General features: G+C 51.5%; 1 protein-coding gene across 3 annotated transcripts in view; it reads left to right on the top strand.

The window, feature by feature from the left end:
- FMNL2 (formin like 2) overlaps window positions 1-22,419 on the top strand; it is an 86,278-nt gene that overhangs the window by 43,624 nt on the left and 20,235 nt on the right. For all 3 annotated transcript variants that reach the window (XM_026038175.1, XM_026038177.1, XM_026038176.1), the window contains exons 3-9: window positions 1,277-1,357; window positions 4,189-4,265; window positions 6,120-6,203; window positions 7,239-7,391; window positions 13,170-13,278; window positions 14,500-14,576; window positions 16,583-16,676. In XM_026038175.1, the coding sequence (XP_025893960.1) occupies window positions 1,277-1,357; window positions 4,189-4,265; window positions 6,120-6,203; window positions 7,239-7,391; window positions 13,170-13,278; window positions 14,500-14,576; window positions 16,583-16,676 (675 nt within the window). The remainder of the gene's footprint in view (window positions 1-1,276; window positions 1,358-4,188; window positions 4,266-6,119; window positions 6,204-7,238; window positions 7,392-13,169; window positions 13,279-14,499; window positions 14,577-16,582; window positions 16,677-22,419) is intronic.

The following is a 22,419-nucleotide window of genomic DNA, read 5'->3' on the forward strand; positions in this document are numbered from 1 at the left end:
AGGGGAGCAGATAGGGAAGCTGCTAGGCAAGGTGGAAGTAATATTAGAAGTAGCCGAAGGAGCTGATTTCAGATGCTTAGGGAAGTCTGTACATTAACACCCTTCCCCAAGTGTCGCTGCATCCCTGAGGATTCTCCCAGCCCGCGTCCACGGGGCCGGCAGAGCCCTGCAGCTGCGCTCACGTCGCCCTGAGTCACTGCCCTGCATTGGCGTGTTCCTTTCTCTGCTTTTTTAGAGAAAAGCCCAGCAGTGTTTCAGCTGGTCTGTGGGGCATCTGGCCTCGGTTGTCAGCACGCTCCCCGTGCAGGGGCAGGAGCTAAGCGGGGGCTCGGCGAGCGCCTCGCGCCCAGGCTGACTGCTCACACAGGGTTTGCACATGTTGTAGCTGGTCCACATGTATTTAATGCATATTTACGTAGACTAAACAAGCCTGGCGGTGTCATGTGCCAGTGACACCAGTCCCGGGGACACGGCAGCACTGCGTGATGGGGCAGTTAGGCTGGGAATTAAAGGGGAGCCTCTGGCTGCAGGCTGAGCGTGCTGCGAGGCCGGGCTCCTCTCCCTCCTCCTGCAGGAAGCCGGGCTTTGCAGCGGGTGCTGGAACACATGAATCTCCTGCCTTGCTCTCTTCCCGGGAAGGAATACGGGATAATTCCCTGCATCAGGCAGTCCTGGTGCCCAGGGAAGGGCACACACTCGTTTGTAGCAGCCATTTGGTCCTATCATCCAGTTCAATATTGTAGGGTTCAAATACTGCTTGCAGGCTCCAGCATTCACTGAACAGTAAAAAAGCCATTTTTTTTCCATAAGAGGAGACACTCCTTTCAGTGTATTCAGTGTTTTTAGGCTTGTCCCAAATGATAATAAAATACCTCATCTTTTGTGGTGTTATCTTTCCATCAGACATAGACACACATTCACTCTTGTAACATGTCGCTCTTCTATCAGTGCTCGTAACTAACAGGAACCCTGTTATTTCAGGTTTTATATGTGCAACTAAACTTTAGAGTTTTAACTGAATATGTAAAATACATCTTTATGCATCCTCTATAAGTATGCAACATCTCATAAAATTAAAAGATACATAGATATGTTTCATTTGTGTGTATAATACCTATTTGCAGATTATATATGTGTAAGTATATACATATTAATTTATCTTATTCTTGTGTACTGTGTAAATATAGGTGTGTATGCACATATGCAAGTGCATACATGTAAGTAAATGCAGAAGGTGTTCCAAAATATCTGACATTTTTTCTTACGTTCTTTGCAGGAAAGATTTCAAGTGAAGAACCCGCCACATACCTATATCCAGAAGTTAAAGGGCTACCTGGACCCCGCGGTGACGAGGAAGGTGAGCGGAGCTGTGCCGCCTGCTCCTGAGCCCGCAGCCCTGCCACAGGCTCCGGGGAGGCTCCGAGAGGCAGGAACGCCGCGGGAAGCAGGGAGAGGTTGGAAAGTGCTTGCAGCTCAGTGAGCAAGGAGGGCAGATGCAGCGAAGAAAAGGAGCAGCTCACAAATGGAACAAATGGTTTTAATAGCTTCGGGTTCAGTAACTAGTCTAACAGACTGGCACGGAGGTCTGGTCTAGGCGCAAATGCACCCGCTCACTCGCAGTCGCGTCAGGGTTTGCAGGGTCACGAAGTAAAGATGTAGGCTGCATTTCAGCTGCCTCGCGGGGCCTCCCCGTGCTCCTGAACACCACTCTGTCTAGAGTGACCTGCCGGGGACGCGTGAAACGCTCCGGCACGTGCTGCTTCTCCGTGCACGGGTGCCTCTTGCCCTCGAGGTGGCACCGAGGCTGCCGTGGCTGCTGCCCCTGCCCTGGTGATGGCCTTGGGGTGCCGGCGAGCGCTCCGGAGGTGGCCGGGTGCCTGGTGTTGGACACCTTTGGTGATCAACTGCTTGCCATGGCAGCTCATTGCAGCACCGACAGCTCCGAGAGCCTTGAAGAGACGGGAACGGAGGGCAGGGGAGCGAGGCCTGCCCTCCCTTAGCTTGTGTCTTGGAGGCACCAGTCGGGGCTTCTGGCAGGGCTCCTCTTGTTGGGAGCTCCAGCAGGAACCGTTCTTTAAATTTGCCCATAGCTGCTTAGAGCTTCCATAAGTGCTGAACAGGGGCCTTTGTGCTGCCCTGCCGAAGGGTGCCTGGAGTGCGCTCCGGGTTGGCTTTGCTCCGTGCCCACTCTGTGGGCACACATTGAAGCCTTTCTTGTCCGTGCACTGCTGCAAGGTGCCCATGGCAAATGACAAAGCTAAAGGAGCCTAAAAATAACTGCACCCAGTTCCTGTCTTCTGTGGCATCCTGCACCGCCCGCAGCCTTTCCGCAGCCTGCGGATCGGGAAGAGCCACAAATGGCTCCTGGACGCGGCTGGGCCTTGCAGGGAGGGCTCGCCTTGCAGAATGGTCCCTGTGGCTGTGGTGTGTCCGCGTTTCCAGTGAGGATCCCCGCGGTGGCCGGGACGGTCGCTCCAAAGGGGCTGTGGAATGGAATGTGTGCCCAGGGTTGTCACCGGCACCTGAAGGGCTCCTCCGTGCCAAGCAGCGACTTTCCATCCGATCTGAGTTCTCAAAACAGGAAAGCTAAACTGTCAAAATCACACATTTTAACAAATTGGCAGTTTGGTGGCTTCTACAGAGCAGGAAGTCACAGAGCTGCGTCATTGCTTTGTGCGTTGGCTGCAGGGAGCGGGCTCAGAGCCGGGATGCGGCGGTGCCCGCGAGCCCCGGGAACGTGCCGCCTGTTCCTGTCACCCTGCTCCTGCAGCACGGTTTTGCCTTTCCTTCTGAAGAGGAGGGTTTCCTGTTGCTGGGAGCTGTGTTGTGCAGACACTCCGGGCACGACACGTCGTGTTTTTGTGCTCTGAGTTAATGAACAGAGATCCAGCGAAATTGTGTGTCTGGCCTCAGCTAAGGTAGCTGCTTCAAAGAGAAATTATTAGTGCCTTGTGCCTACTGGGTTTTTACCATGAGGTGTCTGCTTCGGTCTGCAAACGGCTTTCTGCACTGCAGTTCTGGCCTTACCTCGAGGAGGGCAGGAAGCCAGTGCTCCTAAACAGCACGGCAAAATCCTTGCGAAAACAAGGCAAGTGATGGGCAAATCCCACACTTCCTTATCATCTGCAACTCCATAAATCCACTGAATTAATGCAAATGATGGAGCTATAAAATACAGCAGTTCCGAGAAGAATTCCACCAGGGTGATGTCTGTCCACGGCTGCTCTCACTGAGCTTGTGCACAAACAGCAGTTTACCAAAGCTGCTGCTCCAGAATATCATATCCACATGGATTCAGCTGAATCGGAGAGAGCCCGGCTGTGCCGGGATGGGGCCGCTCTGGTCCGTTTGCGAGCGCAGAGGGCATTATATGGGAGAGAAGATGCTGGTGTTTGTGCAGCTGGGAGCAGCTCAGAGAGGAGGGATCCCTCTTCCCGGGCCGGTCCTGCTGGGAGCTGCTCGGCGGCGAGCGCGGGGCGCTCTGCTTCCCCGGAGCACGTTTGGGGTCTGCTGCCATCCGGGACCTCCTTGGACCATAGAGTGATGTGGGGCTCTCCCACCCTTTCATAGGGGTGTTGTGCCAGCTGGCTCTTCCTCCTGCTGTATGGAGTCATCGGGAAACACCATCTTCCTTACAAATCTTTCCTAGACCCTGTTGCAACCCAGTGTTCTACTTCTTTCATCCTTCGTGGCCTCCTCTTAGCTTCCAATTATGCAGAAGTGATTTAGCATTTACAGGCCATTAAAGCATGCGGATGGTAGCGCTTGGTTATTGCAGTGTTGACTTGCGGCCACAAAGCTGGCAACGATACAGAAATTCTGGAAAGTCTTTTGTTGTGAGTGTGAAGTCACAAAAGCAAAATTGTAGGACAGAGCAGGGAGTCTGCTCTCAGTGCTGTAATTCTCTACAAAGAGGTTGATGCTGAAGCTTGTTTTGTAAAGAAGTGTATGTTTATGCACAGGCTTTTAATTTTCTTAATGCTGGAAACTCCAAATGTATCTTGGAACAGAAGTTGTTTTTCTGAGTGTGCTTTTGTTGACCGTCTGACTATTGCTGTTGCATTCCTCAGGATTTAGAGTGGTTCTCAATTTACCTTAACGTTTTATTTACTCAGTCTGCACGGTTTGACATTTTCAATAGCATCACCCGAGTCTTAATGTTATTTTTGTCTGCTTGCTGAATTACAGAAATTCAGAAGACGAGTCCAAGAATCGACTCAAGTGCTTCGAGAACTGGAAATTTCCTTAAGAACAAATCACATCGGGTAAGGACTCTTGATGACCCCTGGTCTTTTTGCATCTCCTGCTGGATTGCTCTGAGAGCTTTTTGCTTTGCACGGTAAGTAGTGATCCAGCTGGATGGATCATTAAGGCCTGGAGGGCTCGGCTGGGCATCTATAGAGACCTCAGCTTTCATCCTTCCATGTTAGGGCAGCCCACGTCTCCCGCAGGGAATTTCTGCCTCCTTCAGGGAAGGCAGAAGAGCGGGGAGAACTGTTGGGTCTAGAATGATAAAAGAATTGCTGCTATAAATATGTACGTATGAAAACATGCTGTGCTAGTGCTTTAACATGATGCGGCCTGGCCATAAGTAATATTACCTGTATTTTACTGTTGTGAACGAGAAAATAATCTCTCAAATAGTAGGAGAACAAGAAGCTCCAGAGATGATGGTTCAGGGTTAGCCTGTCAGCTGCAAAGGCTTCTGTAACGTTCTGTTTCGTGATCGTAGTGTGTGTCCAGCTATAATGCAGCATTTTTACAGGAAGCTGTTCCTATTTCAAGGTAATAGAGGCATTTTAGAGGCTGAATACAGCAGCAGTATTCTTCCTCACTGCCGCTGTGTGCCTCGCTGCTGCTTAGGAAATTTCTGTGTGCTCCTGCACACTTCTGTGCTTCCCAGAGGAATTGGCCCTGCGTGGGGACCAGCTCCATGTCCCCACACCACGCTCAGCATGGGTTTCTCAGGTGCACCCTGCAAGTTGCTACCTAGTAAGCGGTGAATAACAGTGGATATTAATCATCCCAAGCACTCATGGCGAGGCTGGAAGAGATCAGGAAGACCCCATGCATCGTCTGGGCTTTCCTGCACGCGTCCTTGCCTGCGCTTCCCCAAAAGACAGCTTGGGGAAGAACAGATCCATGCACACGCTGCAGGACTGGATCCAGGTGTGGAGCCTTTGGTGCTGCCGGAGCCGTCGTGTCGCAGCGGGGAGCTGAGCGGGCCCTTGGGCGCCTGGTGAGACGGTGGCGGTGGCCTCCCCGGCACGCGCACCCGTGTCCTGCACCCTGCACCCTGCTCTGCTCAGAACACCCCGAGGACACGGATGCCAACACGACATCGCCTCCCTGCTCCCCGAGCGCCGCGCGGATGCGTTTGAGGCACCTCGAAATGCTCCCGGAGCAGGGCGAGCGGCAGCAAGGAGCTGCTCCCAGCACCCCTCCGCTCCCGCTCTGTTTTTCCCACTTGCCGAGCATGCAGGGTTCCCTCCGGAGCGCGGCGCTCCCTGGGATGCTCCTGGATGCAGGAGCGCCGCGGCTTGTGGGCACGCACAGCACTGCTGGGCCGCACCGCATGGAGAAGAGTGGCTCGCAAGGCCCGCGTGTGTTTGTTTTGCTCACTGGGATGAGAGGCATGTTTCAAAATAAACGCTATAAAAATGCCAGGTCGTTTATTTTAGTACATAAATAGCAAAAGATTTAAAGCCCGAGGGCTGGAATAACTCACAGGTAATGAATTTGCACTCTGCTGACTGTAGAAGATCTGTGGCTGCAAGGCAGGGAGGGCAGAGCGGGTGGCCCTGGAGCCACAGCTCCCTGCCCGACTCCCTGCGCGTCCCTCGGGAACATGCCCTGTCCGGGGGACATCCTGCACCTCCGCCCAGGCGCCTGCTCGCCGCACAGCTTGCACTGATGCTCAACTCTAACCAAGTATTTTAAGTTTTCCAAACCTTGGAAAGCTTTTGTGAATGGCAGAGTATTTTGCATTTTACCCAGTGCCCCTGTCCTGCAAGGGAAGGGGCTCCAGGCTGCTGGTAGAGTCCCAGGAGCAGCACAAACCCAGCAGGGCTCTGGTGGCTCGCGGTTTTTCTCTGATGTCTCATGTTTTTTTCCAACAGATGGGTCAGGGAGTTCTTGAATGAAGAAAACAAGGGCCTGGATGTTCTGGTGGAATATCTGTCATTTGCACAGTATGCAGTCACGTAAGTGAGCCAGGGCTCGTGCTCCTCGGGCTTGCAAGGCAAAGCAAACGCCTGTCCGTCTAGACTGGGGAGCAAGAGACAAGGTCGGACGCTCGGCTTTCCTTGCCGAGAAGGTGCACCAGTTGCTGGGTGCACTGTTATGCATGTCCCTTAGAAGAGAACCAGAGAAGAGGGTAAATTTAATCCAAAACTACTGGGTCACAACATAAAACTGTATGAAAAGAAGTGAAGTGATAGGTTAAAGATGCTGTTGCAGTTGGAAACTTGAGCTGAGTAGAGCTGGTATTTTATTTTTAGGAAAGATGCAGTCAGATGTGTATATATCATTGCACAGAAACAAGATTTTTGGTGGGGCTGTTATAAAATTAATGAAAATTATATGTTTAAGAAATGTTGCTAAGACTGGAAAAAACTATTCACAGCAGAAAGATGTGTTTGTGTGAAGACTTTCTTCCTAAAATTACATGAGTGTATGCAAGTTAGCTTGCTGGGGTTTTCTGTCTCTAACGTGGTAAACATGAGTAATAACCTCAAAAATTGTAAGGGGAACAGCAATTTTTGCTTGAAATAGCAGTACAACAAGTCAGAAATCAAAGAAAATCTTGAACGATTACCGTAATATTTTACATATGCTTGGAGAGTAGCTCGAGCCAGCAAGCCCCTGTAACCATATTGACAGAGGCGGATGAGTTAGTACTCGCACAATGTGTTGATTTATTAAAATAAAAGGGAGGCAGCTTGAAGCATTCTCCTCCTTCCTCCAAGGTAGCGAATTGGCCACCGGGTTTATTTTACACAGAAGTGGAGTAATATGCAGATAGCTGTTTTAATCTCCTGAAACTCTCTGCTTTTGTGCTGCGTTTGTGCCTGCTGCCAAAGGTCCCGGAGCAGCACGGGGCTGCAGCTGGAGGGAAGGGGGCTGCATTGCTCTCTCCTTTCTTCTTGCAGTCCAAACCTGCAGATGTTGAGCGGGCAGGAAAGTCCCATGAACATCCCCCTGCGTAACCCTGCTTTGGAACTTGTGCTTCCTTTCAGTTTTGACTTTGAAAGTTTGGAGAACAATGTGGAAAACTCCGTGGACAAGTCCAAGCCTTGGAGCCGGTCCATCGAGGACTTGCACAGAGGGAGCAATTTACCCTCGCCAGTGGGCAACAACATCTCGCGCTCCGGCCGACACTCCACTTTGCGGTAAGGCCTTTCCCTGCGGCTCCAGGTCTCCTGCACGCAGCAAGGATGAGGAGAAGCAGGATGGGTTTCCGACTGTGTTTTTTTCACCTTCCCTCTTTGCACAGTCTACTCTTTACACGTATGGAAATCATGTCGTTTTATTGACAACTTTGAGGGGGAAAGGAGTGCGAAGTTAGTAACACAGGGCAAGGTTACGCAGTGGTAGAGGGTATAAAAAGGATAATATCACCCCTCTTTCCCAAGGCGAAGGGATGTAGGGGTGCACAGCCCGTGTCCTCCCGCGGGAGGGTGGCGTGTGCGGGAGCAGCGGTCGCTCTGCTCCAAGGAGCGGCTCACGGTTTCCACGAAGGCGGCCAGGCTGCAGCTCCGGCCTGGGCTCCATCCAAGCAGAGCTCTTCCACGCTGCTGGGAGCAGGAACTGCGTTTTGAAAAAGACCACTTCATGCTTCAAACCTGCTGTCAGCTACAGCCTCGGCCCAGGCTTTGCTGTGCACTCTCTTTCCAAATACTGGAAGTTTTTTTCTTTTTTTAGTTTATCAAACAGGCAGGATCACTTCCCAAGATTGAACGGGGTCAACTCTTCCCTAGGCCTTCACATTCCTTGGATACTTCCTCATGATTCTAAAACATACTAAGCACCATCTTTAGGCTGCCGATACAGCAACTTGCCGTTTTATGCTACACCTTCTCAGGGAGGTTTAGTTTGGGTTTGTCAGTCAGTGCTAGCGTTGGCTTTTAGTTCATGTTCAAGGAATATCAATAAACAGATGCAATCCATCTGCAGCCTAATGTAGTTGTAACGGATCTGATATCCAGACCATTTAACTCAGGCACATCAGGGAAGAAGTGGACAGGAGGAGGCAGACATGCAGATCTGGCCAAGAGAAATAGGTGGTGGACTGCAGCAAAATCAGATGAGCATTATTGTTTTCTCAATATTTCCAAGACTTGGCGGCTTTGGCTTTTGGCTTTCTTTGATCTTCAATGATTATGAAGTAGTAGAGTGGTAGAGTCTCGTGGTCAAAGGAGGATGCTTGGCCCTGTTCTGTGTCTTTGGGAGGCAGCACTGTGCTTGCTCATGCCAGGAATGCAGAAGTCGGGTATACAGGTATACATTACATGTAGGTATACATTACATGTCTCTCACATTTTTTCTCTTCCCTTCCTTCCATCCTTCCTCCTTTTTCATGTGTCCCTTTTCTTCCTTATCTTTTGTTGCCCCCATTTCATTGTGCATCCTCCTTTCCCCGCTTTGCACCGCTCTGCTCCTGTCGCCTCCGCTCCCATCCGCCCTCACGCCTGTCAGCCTGGTGTGTGTGCCCAGCCGGCTCCAGCTCAAACGCCGCCAGAGCTGCTGTGCACCCAGCTGCCTCTGGAGCGGCCTCCCTTTGTGCTCTGCCGATGGGGCCTCGAGCCGGAACGTCTCGTAAGTCCCGGGAGCGCCGCCGTGCCCGGCGGGAGCCGCGGAGCCTCCTGGGGGCCCCGGCCTCCAAAACGTGCGCTTGTGGCTTCAAGGGGTAGTTTGCTTCTGTAGAGCGGGATTGGCGAAAGTGGGTGTAAATAGAAATACGGGTATGAGTTGAAACGTAGGCAGCTCCATCTGCATGTGAGGAAGAGCTGCTTTGGTGTGAGGGTGCGCGAGCCCTGGCCCAGGCTGCCCAGGGAGGCTGCGGAGGCTCCTGCTCTGCAGATCTCCCCAACCCGCCTGGATGTGAGCGGGTGCCCCGGGCTCTGGGTGTCCCTGCTGGAGCAGGGGGCTGCACGGGATGATCCCTAGAGGTCCCTGCCAACCTCAACCAGTCTGGGATTCTGTGTGATTCTGTGAAAAGAGAATAGCTGAATTTGCTCTGAAACAAGGTACTCTCTATCCTATTATGAGCAGTGTTTCTAGGTTTATAACTAGGCCACAGAGCCTTAATCATTAGCTGTGCTGTCTCATCTTTTTTATTACGATAGAAATAGTGCTGTAGCTTTGGTGCAGAAAGCTGCGCGGTTTGTTCTGAAGCTCGTGGGGAGCTGGATGCCAGTGAAGACCTCTGGGTTTGGCTGCACTTGATAATGTGCGTGCGGAGTTAATGCAGAAGTGTGCCGTGCTGCCAGGCTCGCCCGCTGGCTCCCCTCCGGGGCCCTGCCCGTTGGCCACAGAGCTGTCTTTGTGTGCGGGGAGGTTGGCCAAGGATGGGCCATCCCTGGCAGGGAGGGAAAAGTTTGGGGAAATCAGCTGCCGAAGCCTCCTCGGTTTGTGTCTCAGCAAACAACAAGCTTTCTGTTTTCAAATGTGTGTACTTTTTTTTTCCATGGATGGGGAATATGTCAGATAAAAAAAAAAAAAAAAGGAAAAGCAGATCAGAAGTTTTTAGGAGGTAGGTGTTTATTTAACCAGTCATGAAGCTTTTTGTGTGAAGAAGCTTAACTCCCATCAAGTAAGCGGCATTCCTGGTCCCCGCTCCGGGACTGGGAGGACAGTGTCTGGGACCCAGTGAGCCCCTCTTTACGGACATTCCTCTTCTTTTGGTGCTAAAAGGACCTTTATAATGGGCAGAAAGAAACAAGGAGAAGAGCCTGACATTTTCAGCAGGGTAATTTAACGCGGAGGAGCCGGACCCATCCCTCCTGTGCCGGAACATCTGGAAAGAGTGAGTGGGTTTGGCCTCGGTCCCTTTCTGGTGCAGAGCAGAAGGGCCGGGGGCGACGGCGCTGCCTGAAGGGCTGGTGCTCGGTTATTGCCCTGCCCGGAAGAGCAGCTGTAATCCCTGCTTGTCCATGAGGACTGGGAGCCTTCGGGGCGGAGCAGGGACCGGTGCGAGTGCTCCCGCTGCCTGCATCCGCGTGCCCAGCGGCGGGAGGAGATGGGCGGCGCAGGGCCGGCTCTGCTGCCCCTTCCCCTTTCTCAAACTCCCCTGCTTCACCGCTTGGTAATTCGGCCACAAAGCAGCTCACCACGTGGGGCGGCCCCCAGCACCAGCCTCGCACAGAGGGAGAACCCTGCAAGCTGCAGGCACTTGCACGTGGTCAGGTTTGCTGTTTCTTCTTCTTCTTTTTTTTCAAAACTAAGGATTTATAGTTCTTCTTTAAAGGAGGGGCAAAGGAAATAAAAGAGGAACCATCTGACTTTAATTACCAGAATAAATATACTCTCAGTGACATAATCTTTGACCTGCAGCAGAGAGGAAATCAAAACCAACAATTCATCCAGATGCTGAGCTCGGGCTAATGTTTAGTAACAAGAAATGAAATAAGAGCAAAGGAAGATCATCCACCCTGCTTTGGCTCGTGACTTACAAGGGGAGGCGTTAGAGCTACTGCCAGTCTGTCCGGCCTTTAGGAAGGAAATAAGTAATATCAGGAGCTGGTGCCATTGCCACCAATACAGAACAAGCACCGTGATCTTCGTTGCAGTCTGCAGAGTCCCTGTAAAAGAGCACAACTGCCCTCATCACTTTGCAGCATTCAGGTCTGCGTGAAGAAACTTGCATTCGTTGCAGGGTGCATGTTCTCCAAGGCCAGGCTTTGATTAGGTGTCTGCAAAGCCCAACCAGCAGTTAGGGCTGGACGGGAACATTTGCCAGCCCAGGGAGACGGCTTTCCAGGTAGGCGGTGGACGGGTGCCAGGCTGACATAATTTCCAGGAAGAGGGAGCCCAGGGTGCTCCAGGGCCCTGCTCATTGGCAAAATAGCCTTGATCCTGGTTCCTCGCTGCTCTCGCTCCCCAAGCAGAAGCAAGTGCCCATTTCTGCTTTTGTTTGTGTCCAGCTGTTAACTGGTTTTAGGAGTATCGTTACAATTTGTTACAGCTGACAAAAGTCTATAGATGTTTAAAGGCATTCTGAAATTTAGGAAGTTGGTATATTAGACACCAGAGAAGCTCTTTCTTACACCATGGCATGATAGAGATTCTAGCTACTTTGCTTTAAAATTTGGAGGAAAATATTGAGTCTTTAGTGGTCTGAAACTGAGATGAGTCATGGTAGGAAAGGTGTTTTAAATCCTTATATTGTGCTGCATTTCCCCTTTAGGCAGGCGCCGCTGGCACTGCCCTGGTGCAGCGTGTTTGAGGGTTGTGCAGCGATTGTGGCAGTGAGTGCTGCGCTGGTGGGAGCTCTTACCTTACACCCTCACGTGAAGGAGCAGGCGGCTCTGTGGTGCCAGCGACCTCCAGCCTCTGCTCCGGAGGTTCCCGGGAGCGGGAATTCACGTGTACGTCCTCCGTGAGCTAGGGAGCAAAGCAAGTCTGCTATGAATCATCCACGTGCTTAGCATTAATCTTTCTTATTAATAATAACTAATGCTAATCACTGCGATTTTAAAAGCTGTGCTTTTTGAAAAGCAGCGCAGATTAGACGAGTAACTGCGCAGTGACACGAGCAGTGAATGGGGCGCTCCCCAGACGCGCTCAACACGTGCAGAGGACAGGAGTGGAGGCAACGGCCACCCTCTGCCTGCTGGTGTGCCCCAACAGACCACGTGCAGTCTGTGTGTGTTATTTGCAAGCAGATATGCTGAGCTGTCACACTTGCTTCTTCTAGAGCTCCACAAAGAGTATTGCTGAAAGAGAAGAACTGCCTTTGGGCAGAACCAGACATTTGCAAGGCACCGAATGAGGCAGTTAAAGAAACATTCCTAGCTCATCGTGGCACAAAGTAGAACGGTTTAGCTTAAACTAGGAAGGAGGTGCTTCGTTTGCTTCTAAAAGAGGTGATGATGCGACGCTTTGACTGGGTTGGCCATATGGTTCTTCTTTGTGCTATTTAGTAGGTATTATTTAAAAATAATATGTCTGTAAGACCATTCTTGGTAAGACCAAAGCCTTGTCTAACATCTCTGGCTTTGGCTCTCAACAGATGCTTAATGTGAGACCACCAGAGCAGGGCAAAGACGCCTCTGCTGGCATGTGTGTGGGGATGTCCAGCAGCCCGCTCCTGCAGCCAAGGTCAGCTCCTGGCCAGCGGCCCGTGCCGAGTCTGCCCGTGCGGCCGTGCAGGTGACACCGGTGGCACGGGGAGGTGGAGGTGCCTGCGCCGCTCTGAAGAAGACCTGCTTTTACTGTATCGCTCTATGGGTGAACTTCTCTATCCTCCCGCCACGGAGCTGCTCTTTGGGCACGTTGGAACGTCCTGAATCCCTTAATGGCACACGCACCGTGCTGCCTTTCTTCCTTTCTCCCCGAGTGCATTTTTGCACTTTGCTCCTGCTTTTTCGAGGCCAGAATGTGGGAGTGTGAGGAAAAGCAGATGTCCCAGGTGGGGGTCTGTGTGCGGGCAGGGACCGGTGCGACGCTGGGAGCTCGTCCCTCTGCTCGCTCCGTAGGGGAGCATCATCCGTGGAGGTCGGCTCCGCTTGATGTGCCAAGGAAATGACAGATTTACAGATTTCTCTTCATATTTATTCCTTGCAGTTATTTAATTAATTTTAGATGGTTTTATCAGTTAGAGGTTATAATTAAAATAATTAATGCCACTGTTCTGAGGAAAGTTCCCAAAGGCTGAATTTTCCTAAAATAATTCGGAGGCCTTTCAGAAAGCTCAGCCCTGGAGAGCTCAGCCCTCCTCCTTTGCTGCTGATCCGCGCGCTGCCGCAGAAGGGAATCCATTTGCTGGCATGTTCATTTCATCAAAAGCCTGCGCCGTTGCTCATACAGAATAATGCAAAGCAGCGTGGTTCGTCTTGCAGAGCTGCACGAGTGCTGTGTTTTCCCCAAATGGAGGAATATGCCCATTGCTTTGCTCTTGCTGCCGAACAGGAGCCCTGTCACTGACGAGCCTTGTTTTCTGTTTGCAGGTATAATACCCTGCCAAGCCGAAGAACGCTAAAAAACTCCAGATTAGTGAGCAAGAAGGACGATGTTCATGTCTGCATCATGTGTTTACGTGCCATAATGAATTACCAGGTACTTGCACTTCAGTTCTTCGGGACCAATAACTCTTGCATTGCTTGCCGTGGGGGGAAAGCTTAGCTGTGAACTGCAGGGGTGACGTGGAGGTTTAAATCCAATTCACTTTTAGACAGCATCATTGGGAAGCCACGTAACAGAGCCCTCACCTGCAGAGGATGCAGCTCACCTTGCGCACGTGGGAAGCCCCGTGGGAATCACAGCAGCACCCGCACGCAGGGCTGGGTGCTGTGTGCAATGAGTGCAATGCTCTTAGCAATGCCCTCGCTCATTGGAAATGCACCTACACCACAGAAATTATCGTTTGTCTCACAATTTAATTCAGCACTAACCTGTGGGAAATATAGTGAGAATATTAAATGGAAAACACAAGGTTTTGCAGTGTGATAAGTTTATTGCAGGGCAGTTATAGTAACTGCAAGTCAGAGAAAAAATGAAATGAAAGTTAATCTTATTTTAATGAGCTTCTTTCATCTTCAGTGGATGCCATAATTATACAGCATGCCCAGGTAGCTTCAGATACTTTGGATTTTCTTATAAACCAGTAACTGCTAACAGTTAGGTGCTTCAAAGCAAGCCTATCACAAACACCTTGATGATTAGTCCGTGAGGTGTCCCAACACCCCCGCACGTGTTAACCCTGCTCTTGGTGGTACCAGCTCCCCAGGAGTCTTTGGATTTCTTATCTTCAACGGGAAGGATGCAAACAATGATCTCACGGTAATAACCAATGTGCTGTTTTCCAAAGCAGTTTTTTTTTTTCATGTTTGGAGAACAAACCCAGAGTCTTTTTGCAGTTGCTGCGTGCAGCAGCCATTCCGCGTCGGCGTGTGCATTAGGAAAAAAGAGATTTTTGGCAGCCGAATTGCAAATTCCTCTTCAGAGAGCAAATGACACACTTGGTTGTCAGAGCGAAAGCAGGGGGAGGACGGGCAGGGAGGTCGGTGCTGGTGCGGGTGCAGGAGCAGCTTGTCGGGCCCCTCGGGGGCTCTGGGGACGTAGGGGGGCAGCCGAGGCCCCGGCCCCGCGCGGGGTACGTGCTCTGCCCCGGGTTACAGGGAAATGTGCTGACTGACTCTGTAAACCTGGCCGCGTTGCGTTTGGCCTGCAGCAGTGCGAAAGGCTGCCACGTCTGGTCAGAGCTACGTAATTTGTTGGATTTAAAAATAATATTTTCAGTTTCAAAGCTGAAACAATATTTTCCTCTTCACTTTTCAGTATGGATTCAATATGGTCATGTCGCATCCCCATGCCGTTAACGAAATTGCACTAAGTTTGAACAACAAGAATCCCAGGTAGGATATACTTGGTTTTAAAGTAAGGAGTGTAGTGTCGCTGATTTTCACAGGCGTGTTTATACACAGATCTGCAGCAAAAATCTGGCCTCTTTTCTGAATCAACATGTATACCTGCAGTCCGGTGCAAACAGCCGAGTGCTTGCAGTCCGGTTCCCTGGCTTGCAGAAGCTCCTGAGATTGTCAGTACATGTGAGCCGCTTGAGCACTGCAGCTCTGCTGCCAAGCCAAGAAGGGACCTTGCTGCTAACCAGCAGTTCAGCGCGTGGTTTCTCCTGGGGAGCAGGGAAGCCTCTTCGCTGGGCTCCCTGGGGTCCCCGGCTTGTAAATGCAGAGGAGCCTTGTGAGCCACGCTCAGCCGGAGCTGCCTCGCGTGTGTGATGGGAGCAAAGCGAGAAGGGGCTGTTTGCAGCGCCGGGTGGAAGCAGGGGCTGCGAGAGGAGAGGTGCCGCAGGCTGCGAGGGCGGCACCGGGACCCTGCCCTGCGGGAACTCACCGCGTCCTTCCCTTCCTTTATTTGGGGTTAAAGCAGCAAGCCTGGGCACGAGGTAAAGGGGAAGGACGTGGGAACATGACTGTGAGTGTCACATTTGGTGTCCCGTGCCTGGAAATCAGGCGTGGAAAAGTCAAGTGATTAACAGAGTGTAACTCATCAGTTACATACATTGTCTGTCTTTTTCTGGATATGGAAAATGCCTTGAGAAGTGACAAAAATAATCTAAAAGCAAAAAATGAATGTTGCTGTTGTTCAAATCCTCTTTTTTTTTTTGTTTTGGTCCCGTGATGATTTTTGAGAGCTGAGGGTGAGCTGGGCTCTGCGCCCGGGGAAGCAGCAGCCCCGGAGGTGCCGCCGCGCTGGGCAGAGCAGCAGCCAAAGGGCAAATCCAGAGCGCCGGCCCTTCTGCTTGTGCCCGAGCGCTGACACCGGCCCCGCACGGCCGGCCCTGTCCCCGGCCTGTCCCTACACACCCCATAGCAAACACTCCTTGAGCTTGTCTGAAAGAGTCTGGATTTTCTTCTTACGGCAGGAAATAAAAGTGACGAGTAAGAACTGAATGTGACCCATTAAAAATTCCCTGGGAAAGTGAACGTTTTACTTGCTTTCCAAAGGCAACAGTGGTACTGAGAAAGCCCGAAGGTATCTCTTGTTCTGCAACACGTGGTTTGAGTAAGCCCTTGAGCATGGCACTAATTCTGTGTGTGTGTGCATGATCCTGCTGTCTGCTAATAGTCCATGGGGCCGAGCAGCCCTGCCGGAGCTGCTGCCCACGAGGACACATTGGCCCTGGCAGCGTCACGAGGAGCCTGGCTGCTCCGTGGCTTTCCTCTCCGCAATCTGTTGTCTTCTCACCCTCCGTAATACGCCTGTGCTGGCGGTGCTGGCAACCCCTTTGCCCAGATCTCTTGCTCAGGAGGGGAAAGACGTGCGAAAGCAGCCTATATTTGGTTCAGAGAACCGCTTCTTATCCTTTTGTGGCTGTGAATAATGTAAATTATCGCAGGAAATAATTCAGATTCCTATAAGGAAAAGTGCAGGTCGGTATCAAAAGCACATTCATTATAGAGGGGACTCAGAGGAAACGGGCTGCTTGTTGTGAGAACGGCTGACTAATGGTTGGTGTGTGGTGACCAGGGGGTTGTAATACCCCCCTTTTACCCTCTTATCTAATAAGATAATGCTGCTGGAGTGCGAGCTGTGGGAAGCTGGCAAGCTCTGCCATTGCCAGGCTCACGTAACCGACGCCAGTCTGCCTGGATTTCCATATATGCATTCGGTAATTTAGATTTTTGCATGGTTTGATACGCATTAAAATGGTGAAAAGTTGCCCAGACAGGAGCATGATCCTGGGAGAGCCAAAACAGCCCGGGTCAGAAGGCGCTCGGCACTGTGCGTCCTGCGGGGCCGGGCTGTGCCGGCTGCTGGACGTGAGGAAGACGCCGGCTGCGAAGAGCGTCCCACGGCGTCCCCGCTCCTGTTGCTGACGCTCGTGTCTTCTTGCTTGCAGGACCAAAGCCCTCGTCTTGGAGCTGCTGGCCGCCGTGTGCCTGGTCCGAGGAGGGCACGAGATCATCCTCTCGGCGTTTGATAACTTCAAGGAGGTTTGTTCCTTTGCTGTGGTGGGATTTAAGGGGCTTTTGTGCTCTTCTCTGAAACCTGGCAGGCTGCAGCTTTCTCATCCAGCTAAACTTTGTCAAGTGAGGAGACCTGCAGGATTTCCATGAACTATTTGCAGCTGCAAGGAAGCAGATGGTCCTTTCAGGATCTGATTAAATGGTAATTTGTCTGGGGCTGAGCCTTTGAGAAGGTGTCCTTTCCTGCTAATGCTGTGGTCAAGGTAAGGATTAGTCCCCAGAATTAAGAGGGGAGAAGCAGGCTTGGATGCTAGGATCTGGTTTGGGGAATTTCAGCAGCTCTTGCACCACCTCTCCGTGCACCTCTGCGAAGGGATGAGTCCTGACCTGGTGGCTCCAGGGTGTAAATCTTTTCCGTGGGTTGATTGTGCAGCCTGTCTTAAGTGGAAAATAAGAGTTCTGAGGACCTTCCTTGGCTTCTCTCTCTCTAGATGCTTTTCTGTATTCTCAAGGGAAGAAACAGGAGTTCTGGGTTGGATCTGCTACTTTTCAGGGCCCAAGCTCTTGGGGTGCAGAACTCCCTTTTGTTACTGTTGTGTGGATATTTGTGAGAAAGTTACAGAATCTGGTTTCTGTGATGAAACATGGACCAAGCTGAAGGTAATATGAGCTCAGGCAGGTCAGAACTGTGTGCCCAGTGCCCGCACTGGTCTGTGGACCCTGTGTGAGTGTTTAGAAACACTGGTGTGGGAATGCAGTTCTGGAAAGCTGCTCCTCTGGTTTGCTTTGGATAGGGCAGGGATGTGCGGGTGCATCAATGCAGGAGAACATCTAGTCTGGCCAGGTCTAGAAGCGCTCAGCTTGCTGAGTCCCGATGGGATGGCATAAACACGGTGCGTGCAAGTGGGGTAGTGCGGGTGGCTGGAAGCCAAGTCGTTAACTCTTCTGCTTTTTGTGTTTTGGGAATTCTCTGTGATTAAGAGATATKAATCTCCCTGATTTACATGCACTGTAAATACCCGTGTGCAGCTCCCGACGCCCCGGCCGGCTCCGTGTGGGATCGGACTGAGCTCGGAGCGGGCGGCACCTGCAGCCCTGTAGTGCAGAGCTGGGATGAGACGCTTCCATTTCCTTCTCTCCTTTATTCCTTGGCAGCAGCGGGCAAGTTCCCCGTGTCCCTGTCTCTGGTTGCACCTTTGTCAGGAGAAAGGGAGGGCGGCCGTGCTTGCAAAAGGGGTTTGTATGGAAGAGCCAGCAGTAACATTTGAGTTCTTTAAATGGGGAAAAACACTGTGTTCATGCTCAGTGCAATGTTATTGTTCCGGTTTTCAGTTCTCCATGGCTTGTTACTACATTATAATAGGAAAAAGATGCCTCATTAGGGAGGACACTATTAGGGATTACGGAGGAGTTTGGCAGATGACTGCAGTAGAAATGCCACTCGTAGCAGTCCGTGAAGGAGCTAGATAGAGCTCTGTGCATGTCCTGGGGAAGCAAGAGGTCCCATTTACCACTTCTTCTGCCTAACCTCCCTGGGAAGGGCTTTGCTCCTTCCTCGCCTTTCAAGTCCTCTCCTTTCCCTTGTGCCAGCATTTAAAGCACCCTGGCTTTGCCCCCCGTTCTTGGTGGATGTTTCCCTGCTGGTTTCTGGTTGTTGCAGTCCACTGCCCGCATGCACGGGCTCACAGCCCTAGCTGGGGTAGCTGAGGCTTGTCGGAGCACATCCTGCTGCTCTGCCTGCCTGCCAGGAGGCAACTTCAAAAGAAACCCCAACTGCAGCCTAACCTCACGCCGTAATCAAGTCAGCAGGGAAAACAGGGTATTTCAGACCAAATTCTGCTTGCATTTAGAGCAGGAGGAACATGAAGTATTTGATGAGGCTTTGAGCTTTACCCTTATGCAAACGAGAATGGAATTTAGTTCTCAGGCTTTGGCTGCGCGGGGGAGTCTGCAGAGACAGAGCAGATCTGCATCTGCTCGGGAATTGTGATCAAAAAGGACTTTTTGCTTGAAAATGATTTTAAAGGCCAATTTTGCGCTGGCTGGGGTCCGGACGTTCAAATGGAGGATGTTCCTGTTATTAAGCTGTGTGTCAAAAATTATTCTTGTCCCCTTGTTTCCTCTGCAATGCCTGACTTGTACGTGGGCACAAGAGGGGCTCTTCCCAGTCCTTGGCCAGTAGGTCTGTACCTGGGGTAGCTGCTGGTGCCTGGGCTGAAGCTCTGTCAACCTCTGCTAGAGGACCAGGAAAATATATACATTTTTCCTTTTCAAGCAATTCTTTCCTCACCCTTCTGAAGATGACCTGAAAACGACAGTTTTTGAGTGTCTTTCAAAGCACTCAACCAGCAGGTTCATAGGCAACATCAGAAATCCATACGGAGCTCTTAGCTAACTTCCATTTCAAATCCGGGCGGATTTGGTAATGGCTAAATGTCTCCAAGGAAGGACCTGAAGATTCCACCGGTCTCAAATCTGAGCTCAGCTTGCATAAGAGGAGAATTAACATAGATCTAAGCTGAGGAGGGGAGAAGATCGCCTGGGATCCGCTGCGAGCTGATAAAAGCCAGCCAGAAACGGGCGCCGCTCTCTGCAGGACGCTGCTCTCCCCCGCGCAGCGTCGCGTCCTGTGCCACCGTGAAGTTCCTTATTGCATAAACACCCRCCGGGCAGGTGAGCTCCCCAGGGCTGCTCCGTGCACCCGTGTTTCGCTGGGAGTTAAATTCGGTGTTTAGAAATAAAATTAGAAATAAGCTGCTTTTCCCCTTGATGAATCACGTCTTTGAGGAGAGCGCCTCATCTTGCCCCAAGGCAAGGAGAGACCAGCAGGAAGAGCAGAAGGTTCCTGGGAAGGAGCTTTTTCACACAGCTTAGCTCCGAGTCACGCTTTGCTCTTGCACGAGTGAGGGACGGTGCTGAGAACAGCATTTTGGAGCTGTTCTTACAGGCCTCTCTAATGACTCTGTACTGGGAAACAACTGCTTGCARGCGCTAGAAAACGTCAATAGATTTGCTGCCTTTTCTGCAGCAGTAATTTGAGACTGCCTTGACCCTGCTGGGAGAGAAGTAAAAGGTATTTTAACCTAGCAAACACTAAATAGCCGTTTATTTTAGCAGCGAGCTGCTTATTTTAGCAGTACCCGTGGGGAACRTTGCTCTCTTGCTCTCCCTGAAGCGCGGGAAGGCGGCGAGCCCCGYGGAGCGCCGCGCGAGACCGGCTCCCTCCGGGAAGCGGGAAGGGTCCCGAAGGAGGAGGAAGCGGCTGAAATAACCTCTGGGCAACTCGTGGCCCCATGATCATTCTAACAGTTGCACCGACAGATTTCCTGCATTGCAAAGCCTGTGCTAACCTCTACATATTTCAGATTTAGTCGTTAAAATAATTATTTTTCCTGCCCTGAGCTCGGCGCTCGCTGCCTCGGCTGTCGCGGGCAGTGTGTAGCTCCGGGGTAAGCAGCAGTTTCTGCATGGGCTCTGAGACCATCAGGCCGTCGCCGCTGCAAGGCACAAGATGCGTTTCGCAGGCTGGCGAGCTTATGGCTCTGAATGCCTTTTCTTTGAACATATGTTTCTAGCTCAAGGCTGTCACCCTCTTTCTCCTCCTTTGCTCGAGGAAGGAGGCTACGGAGCTGGTGGCACGCTCGTAGCCCCACCAGCCCCGTGGATGCAGAGGGGACGATGCTCTGGCCACTGTGTCTTGCAGAGTTTGGACCATCAGCCAACAAACCCTCACTCCAGAGCCTGAAATACGGCCAACCTTCTAGCGAGGTCCTCAGGGTCCACATCACCACGTCTTATGGCCAGGTTGAGTTTYGAGCTGCCTTCTCCAGCAGACCTCAGTGTTGTACCATTTTGTGAGATAGCTGCCTGGGGCAGGTGTGAAATAACCTTCTGCGAGCCTGGATTTTTCTCTTGGTATCTAACACTGCATGTGAATTTTTATTTATTTATTTTTAAATATCCCTTTCGCCCGGTTACGTTGCCTTGCTGGAACTTCTTACTGCAGTCCTGTCCCGAGAACAGGAACAGCACCAGGGTTGTCTCGTTTGGACTTTGCTCCTGGGTGGTCCAGATGTGGAGCACGTGACCCGAAAGCCTTGTTAGGTGCATATGCACGTAATTGTCGCCAAGTTTTTCATAACAGATCTTTTTGCTTCCTTATGGGCTTGCATTGTACCTCTGTAATGTATCTAGCATCCAAGGTCTTCCGAAAGAAAAGTCCTTCAGGGTGGTTTTCCATAAAGCCACATTGTTCTTCTGGAACGACGTGGGCTTAAAGCAACCTAAAAAAAGTCACAACCTGAAAGGAGATGGGGTTTGTTGTAGCTGTTGTAACCCATTCAGTCTGTCTTGGTACATTGAATAATGCTCGTAAAAGAAATATCAGTCTTTCTTGGTAGCAACCAGGCTTTCAATGTAAATGACAGGCCTTGGAAACGTATTGGAATTAAAACGACAACATATGGTTTTATGCGGTGGGATTTGATTTCAGCTTTTGACTTGGACTTTGGCCAATCTTCAGGCTTTGTCTGTAGTTTCGCTCTCTTTAATCTTCCAGGCTACATTATTTCACGTTATGAAAGTCAGCTCACTGTCCCTTGAAACCGCGAGCTCCAGCACCGACGCGTGTGACGACGGTGTGAAATACCTGCCGGGAGCCGCGGGTCTCCACTGCTTTTCCTGCTGCTGCTCCTGCCTGCTCCGCTCCGGCCGCGGGGATGGCTTCTCCCCTGGGCTGGCAATGGGCTCATGGGGCTGTAGCTCTCAGGGTTGCTCCCTAATTTAATCAGTCAGCCATAATTGAATTAGTCTGCCATAAATAGCTCGTAGTTGTTTATGTCAGCCTTTTCCATCYGTGTGGAACCATTTACATTAAATTTTCCCAGAAATCAGTCGTTCCGAGTCCTGTTGCATGATCCCATGCACCATGGGGATGTTCATTTCCATAAGACATGGGCTTGTCCAGCTTCAGTTTTTCTGAAGTGGGAGCAGGAGAGCGCTGGTGGCCTAGAGTTCAGGTGAACCTGTTTTAATTTTGTTATATTAACTTTGAGCGCTTTGGGGAGCGGGGAGAGCACAAGGAGCATGAGCACTTGCAGTTGGTCCTGGAGCATCATCCTGTCTACTGCAGAGGAGAGGGAAGGCTCGAGGTGTGAGTGCACAGGAGCAGGCTGTGGTGCCAGTCACAGGGAAGGCTGTTTTGGTTTGAGCAGGAGCTGGATCAGGCCCAGCGTCAGCCTCCGAAATCCAATTATTTTGGCTGGCAGCTGCTGTCTTTGACTCGTACAGCGCGAGTAAGTTCCTGGATCTCTGCCAGAGTCTGGTATTCTCCTTGGCTCTTCCCGACAGGAGTCAGCTTCTCTGCAGCCTCTCGTTTCTTGGCCTCCTGAGCCGCGCGCTGTTCCCGAATGGAGACGTACCCGTCCCGGAGGAGGTGGATGCCTGGAGCGTGGCATGGGGCCAGGGCACGAGGGCTGCTCCTGGCAGCCCCTCTGTGAGCGGGGCCCGGGGGTGTGCAGGATCAGTGTCTGGAGCCGCTCGGATGGGTGCACGGGTGCTGAGCTTCAGCTTTTCACAGCAAAGCTGTCCCTGATCCGCATGCACACAGCGGCGGAGCAGGACAGGGTGCTGGCGCTCTGGATCGTGTGCAGATGCTSTGCACCGCTCACACTGCGCGCGTTTCATCTCTTGCTTCTACACGTGCACTTGGCAAACCAGGGCAGTCGGGCCAAAACGCTCAAGACACGTTTTCCCGAGTGCTTTTGGTCAT

This window comes from Nothoprocta perdicaria, unplaced genomic scaffold (assembly GCF_003342845.1).
Source record: "Nothoprocta perdicaria isolate Ctin4 unplaced genomic scaffold, notPer1 scaffold_203, whole genome shotgun sequence".
Taxonomy (NCBI): Eukaryota; Metazoa; Chordata; class Aves; order Tinamiformes; family Tinamidae; genus Nothoprocta; species Nothoprocta perdicaria.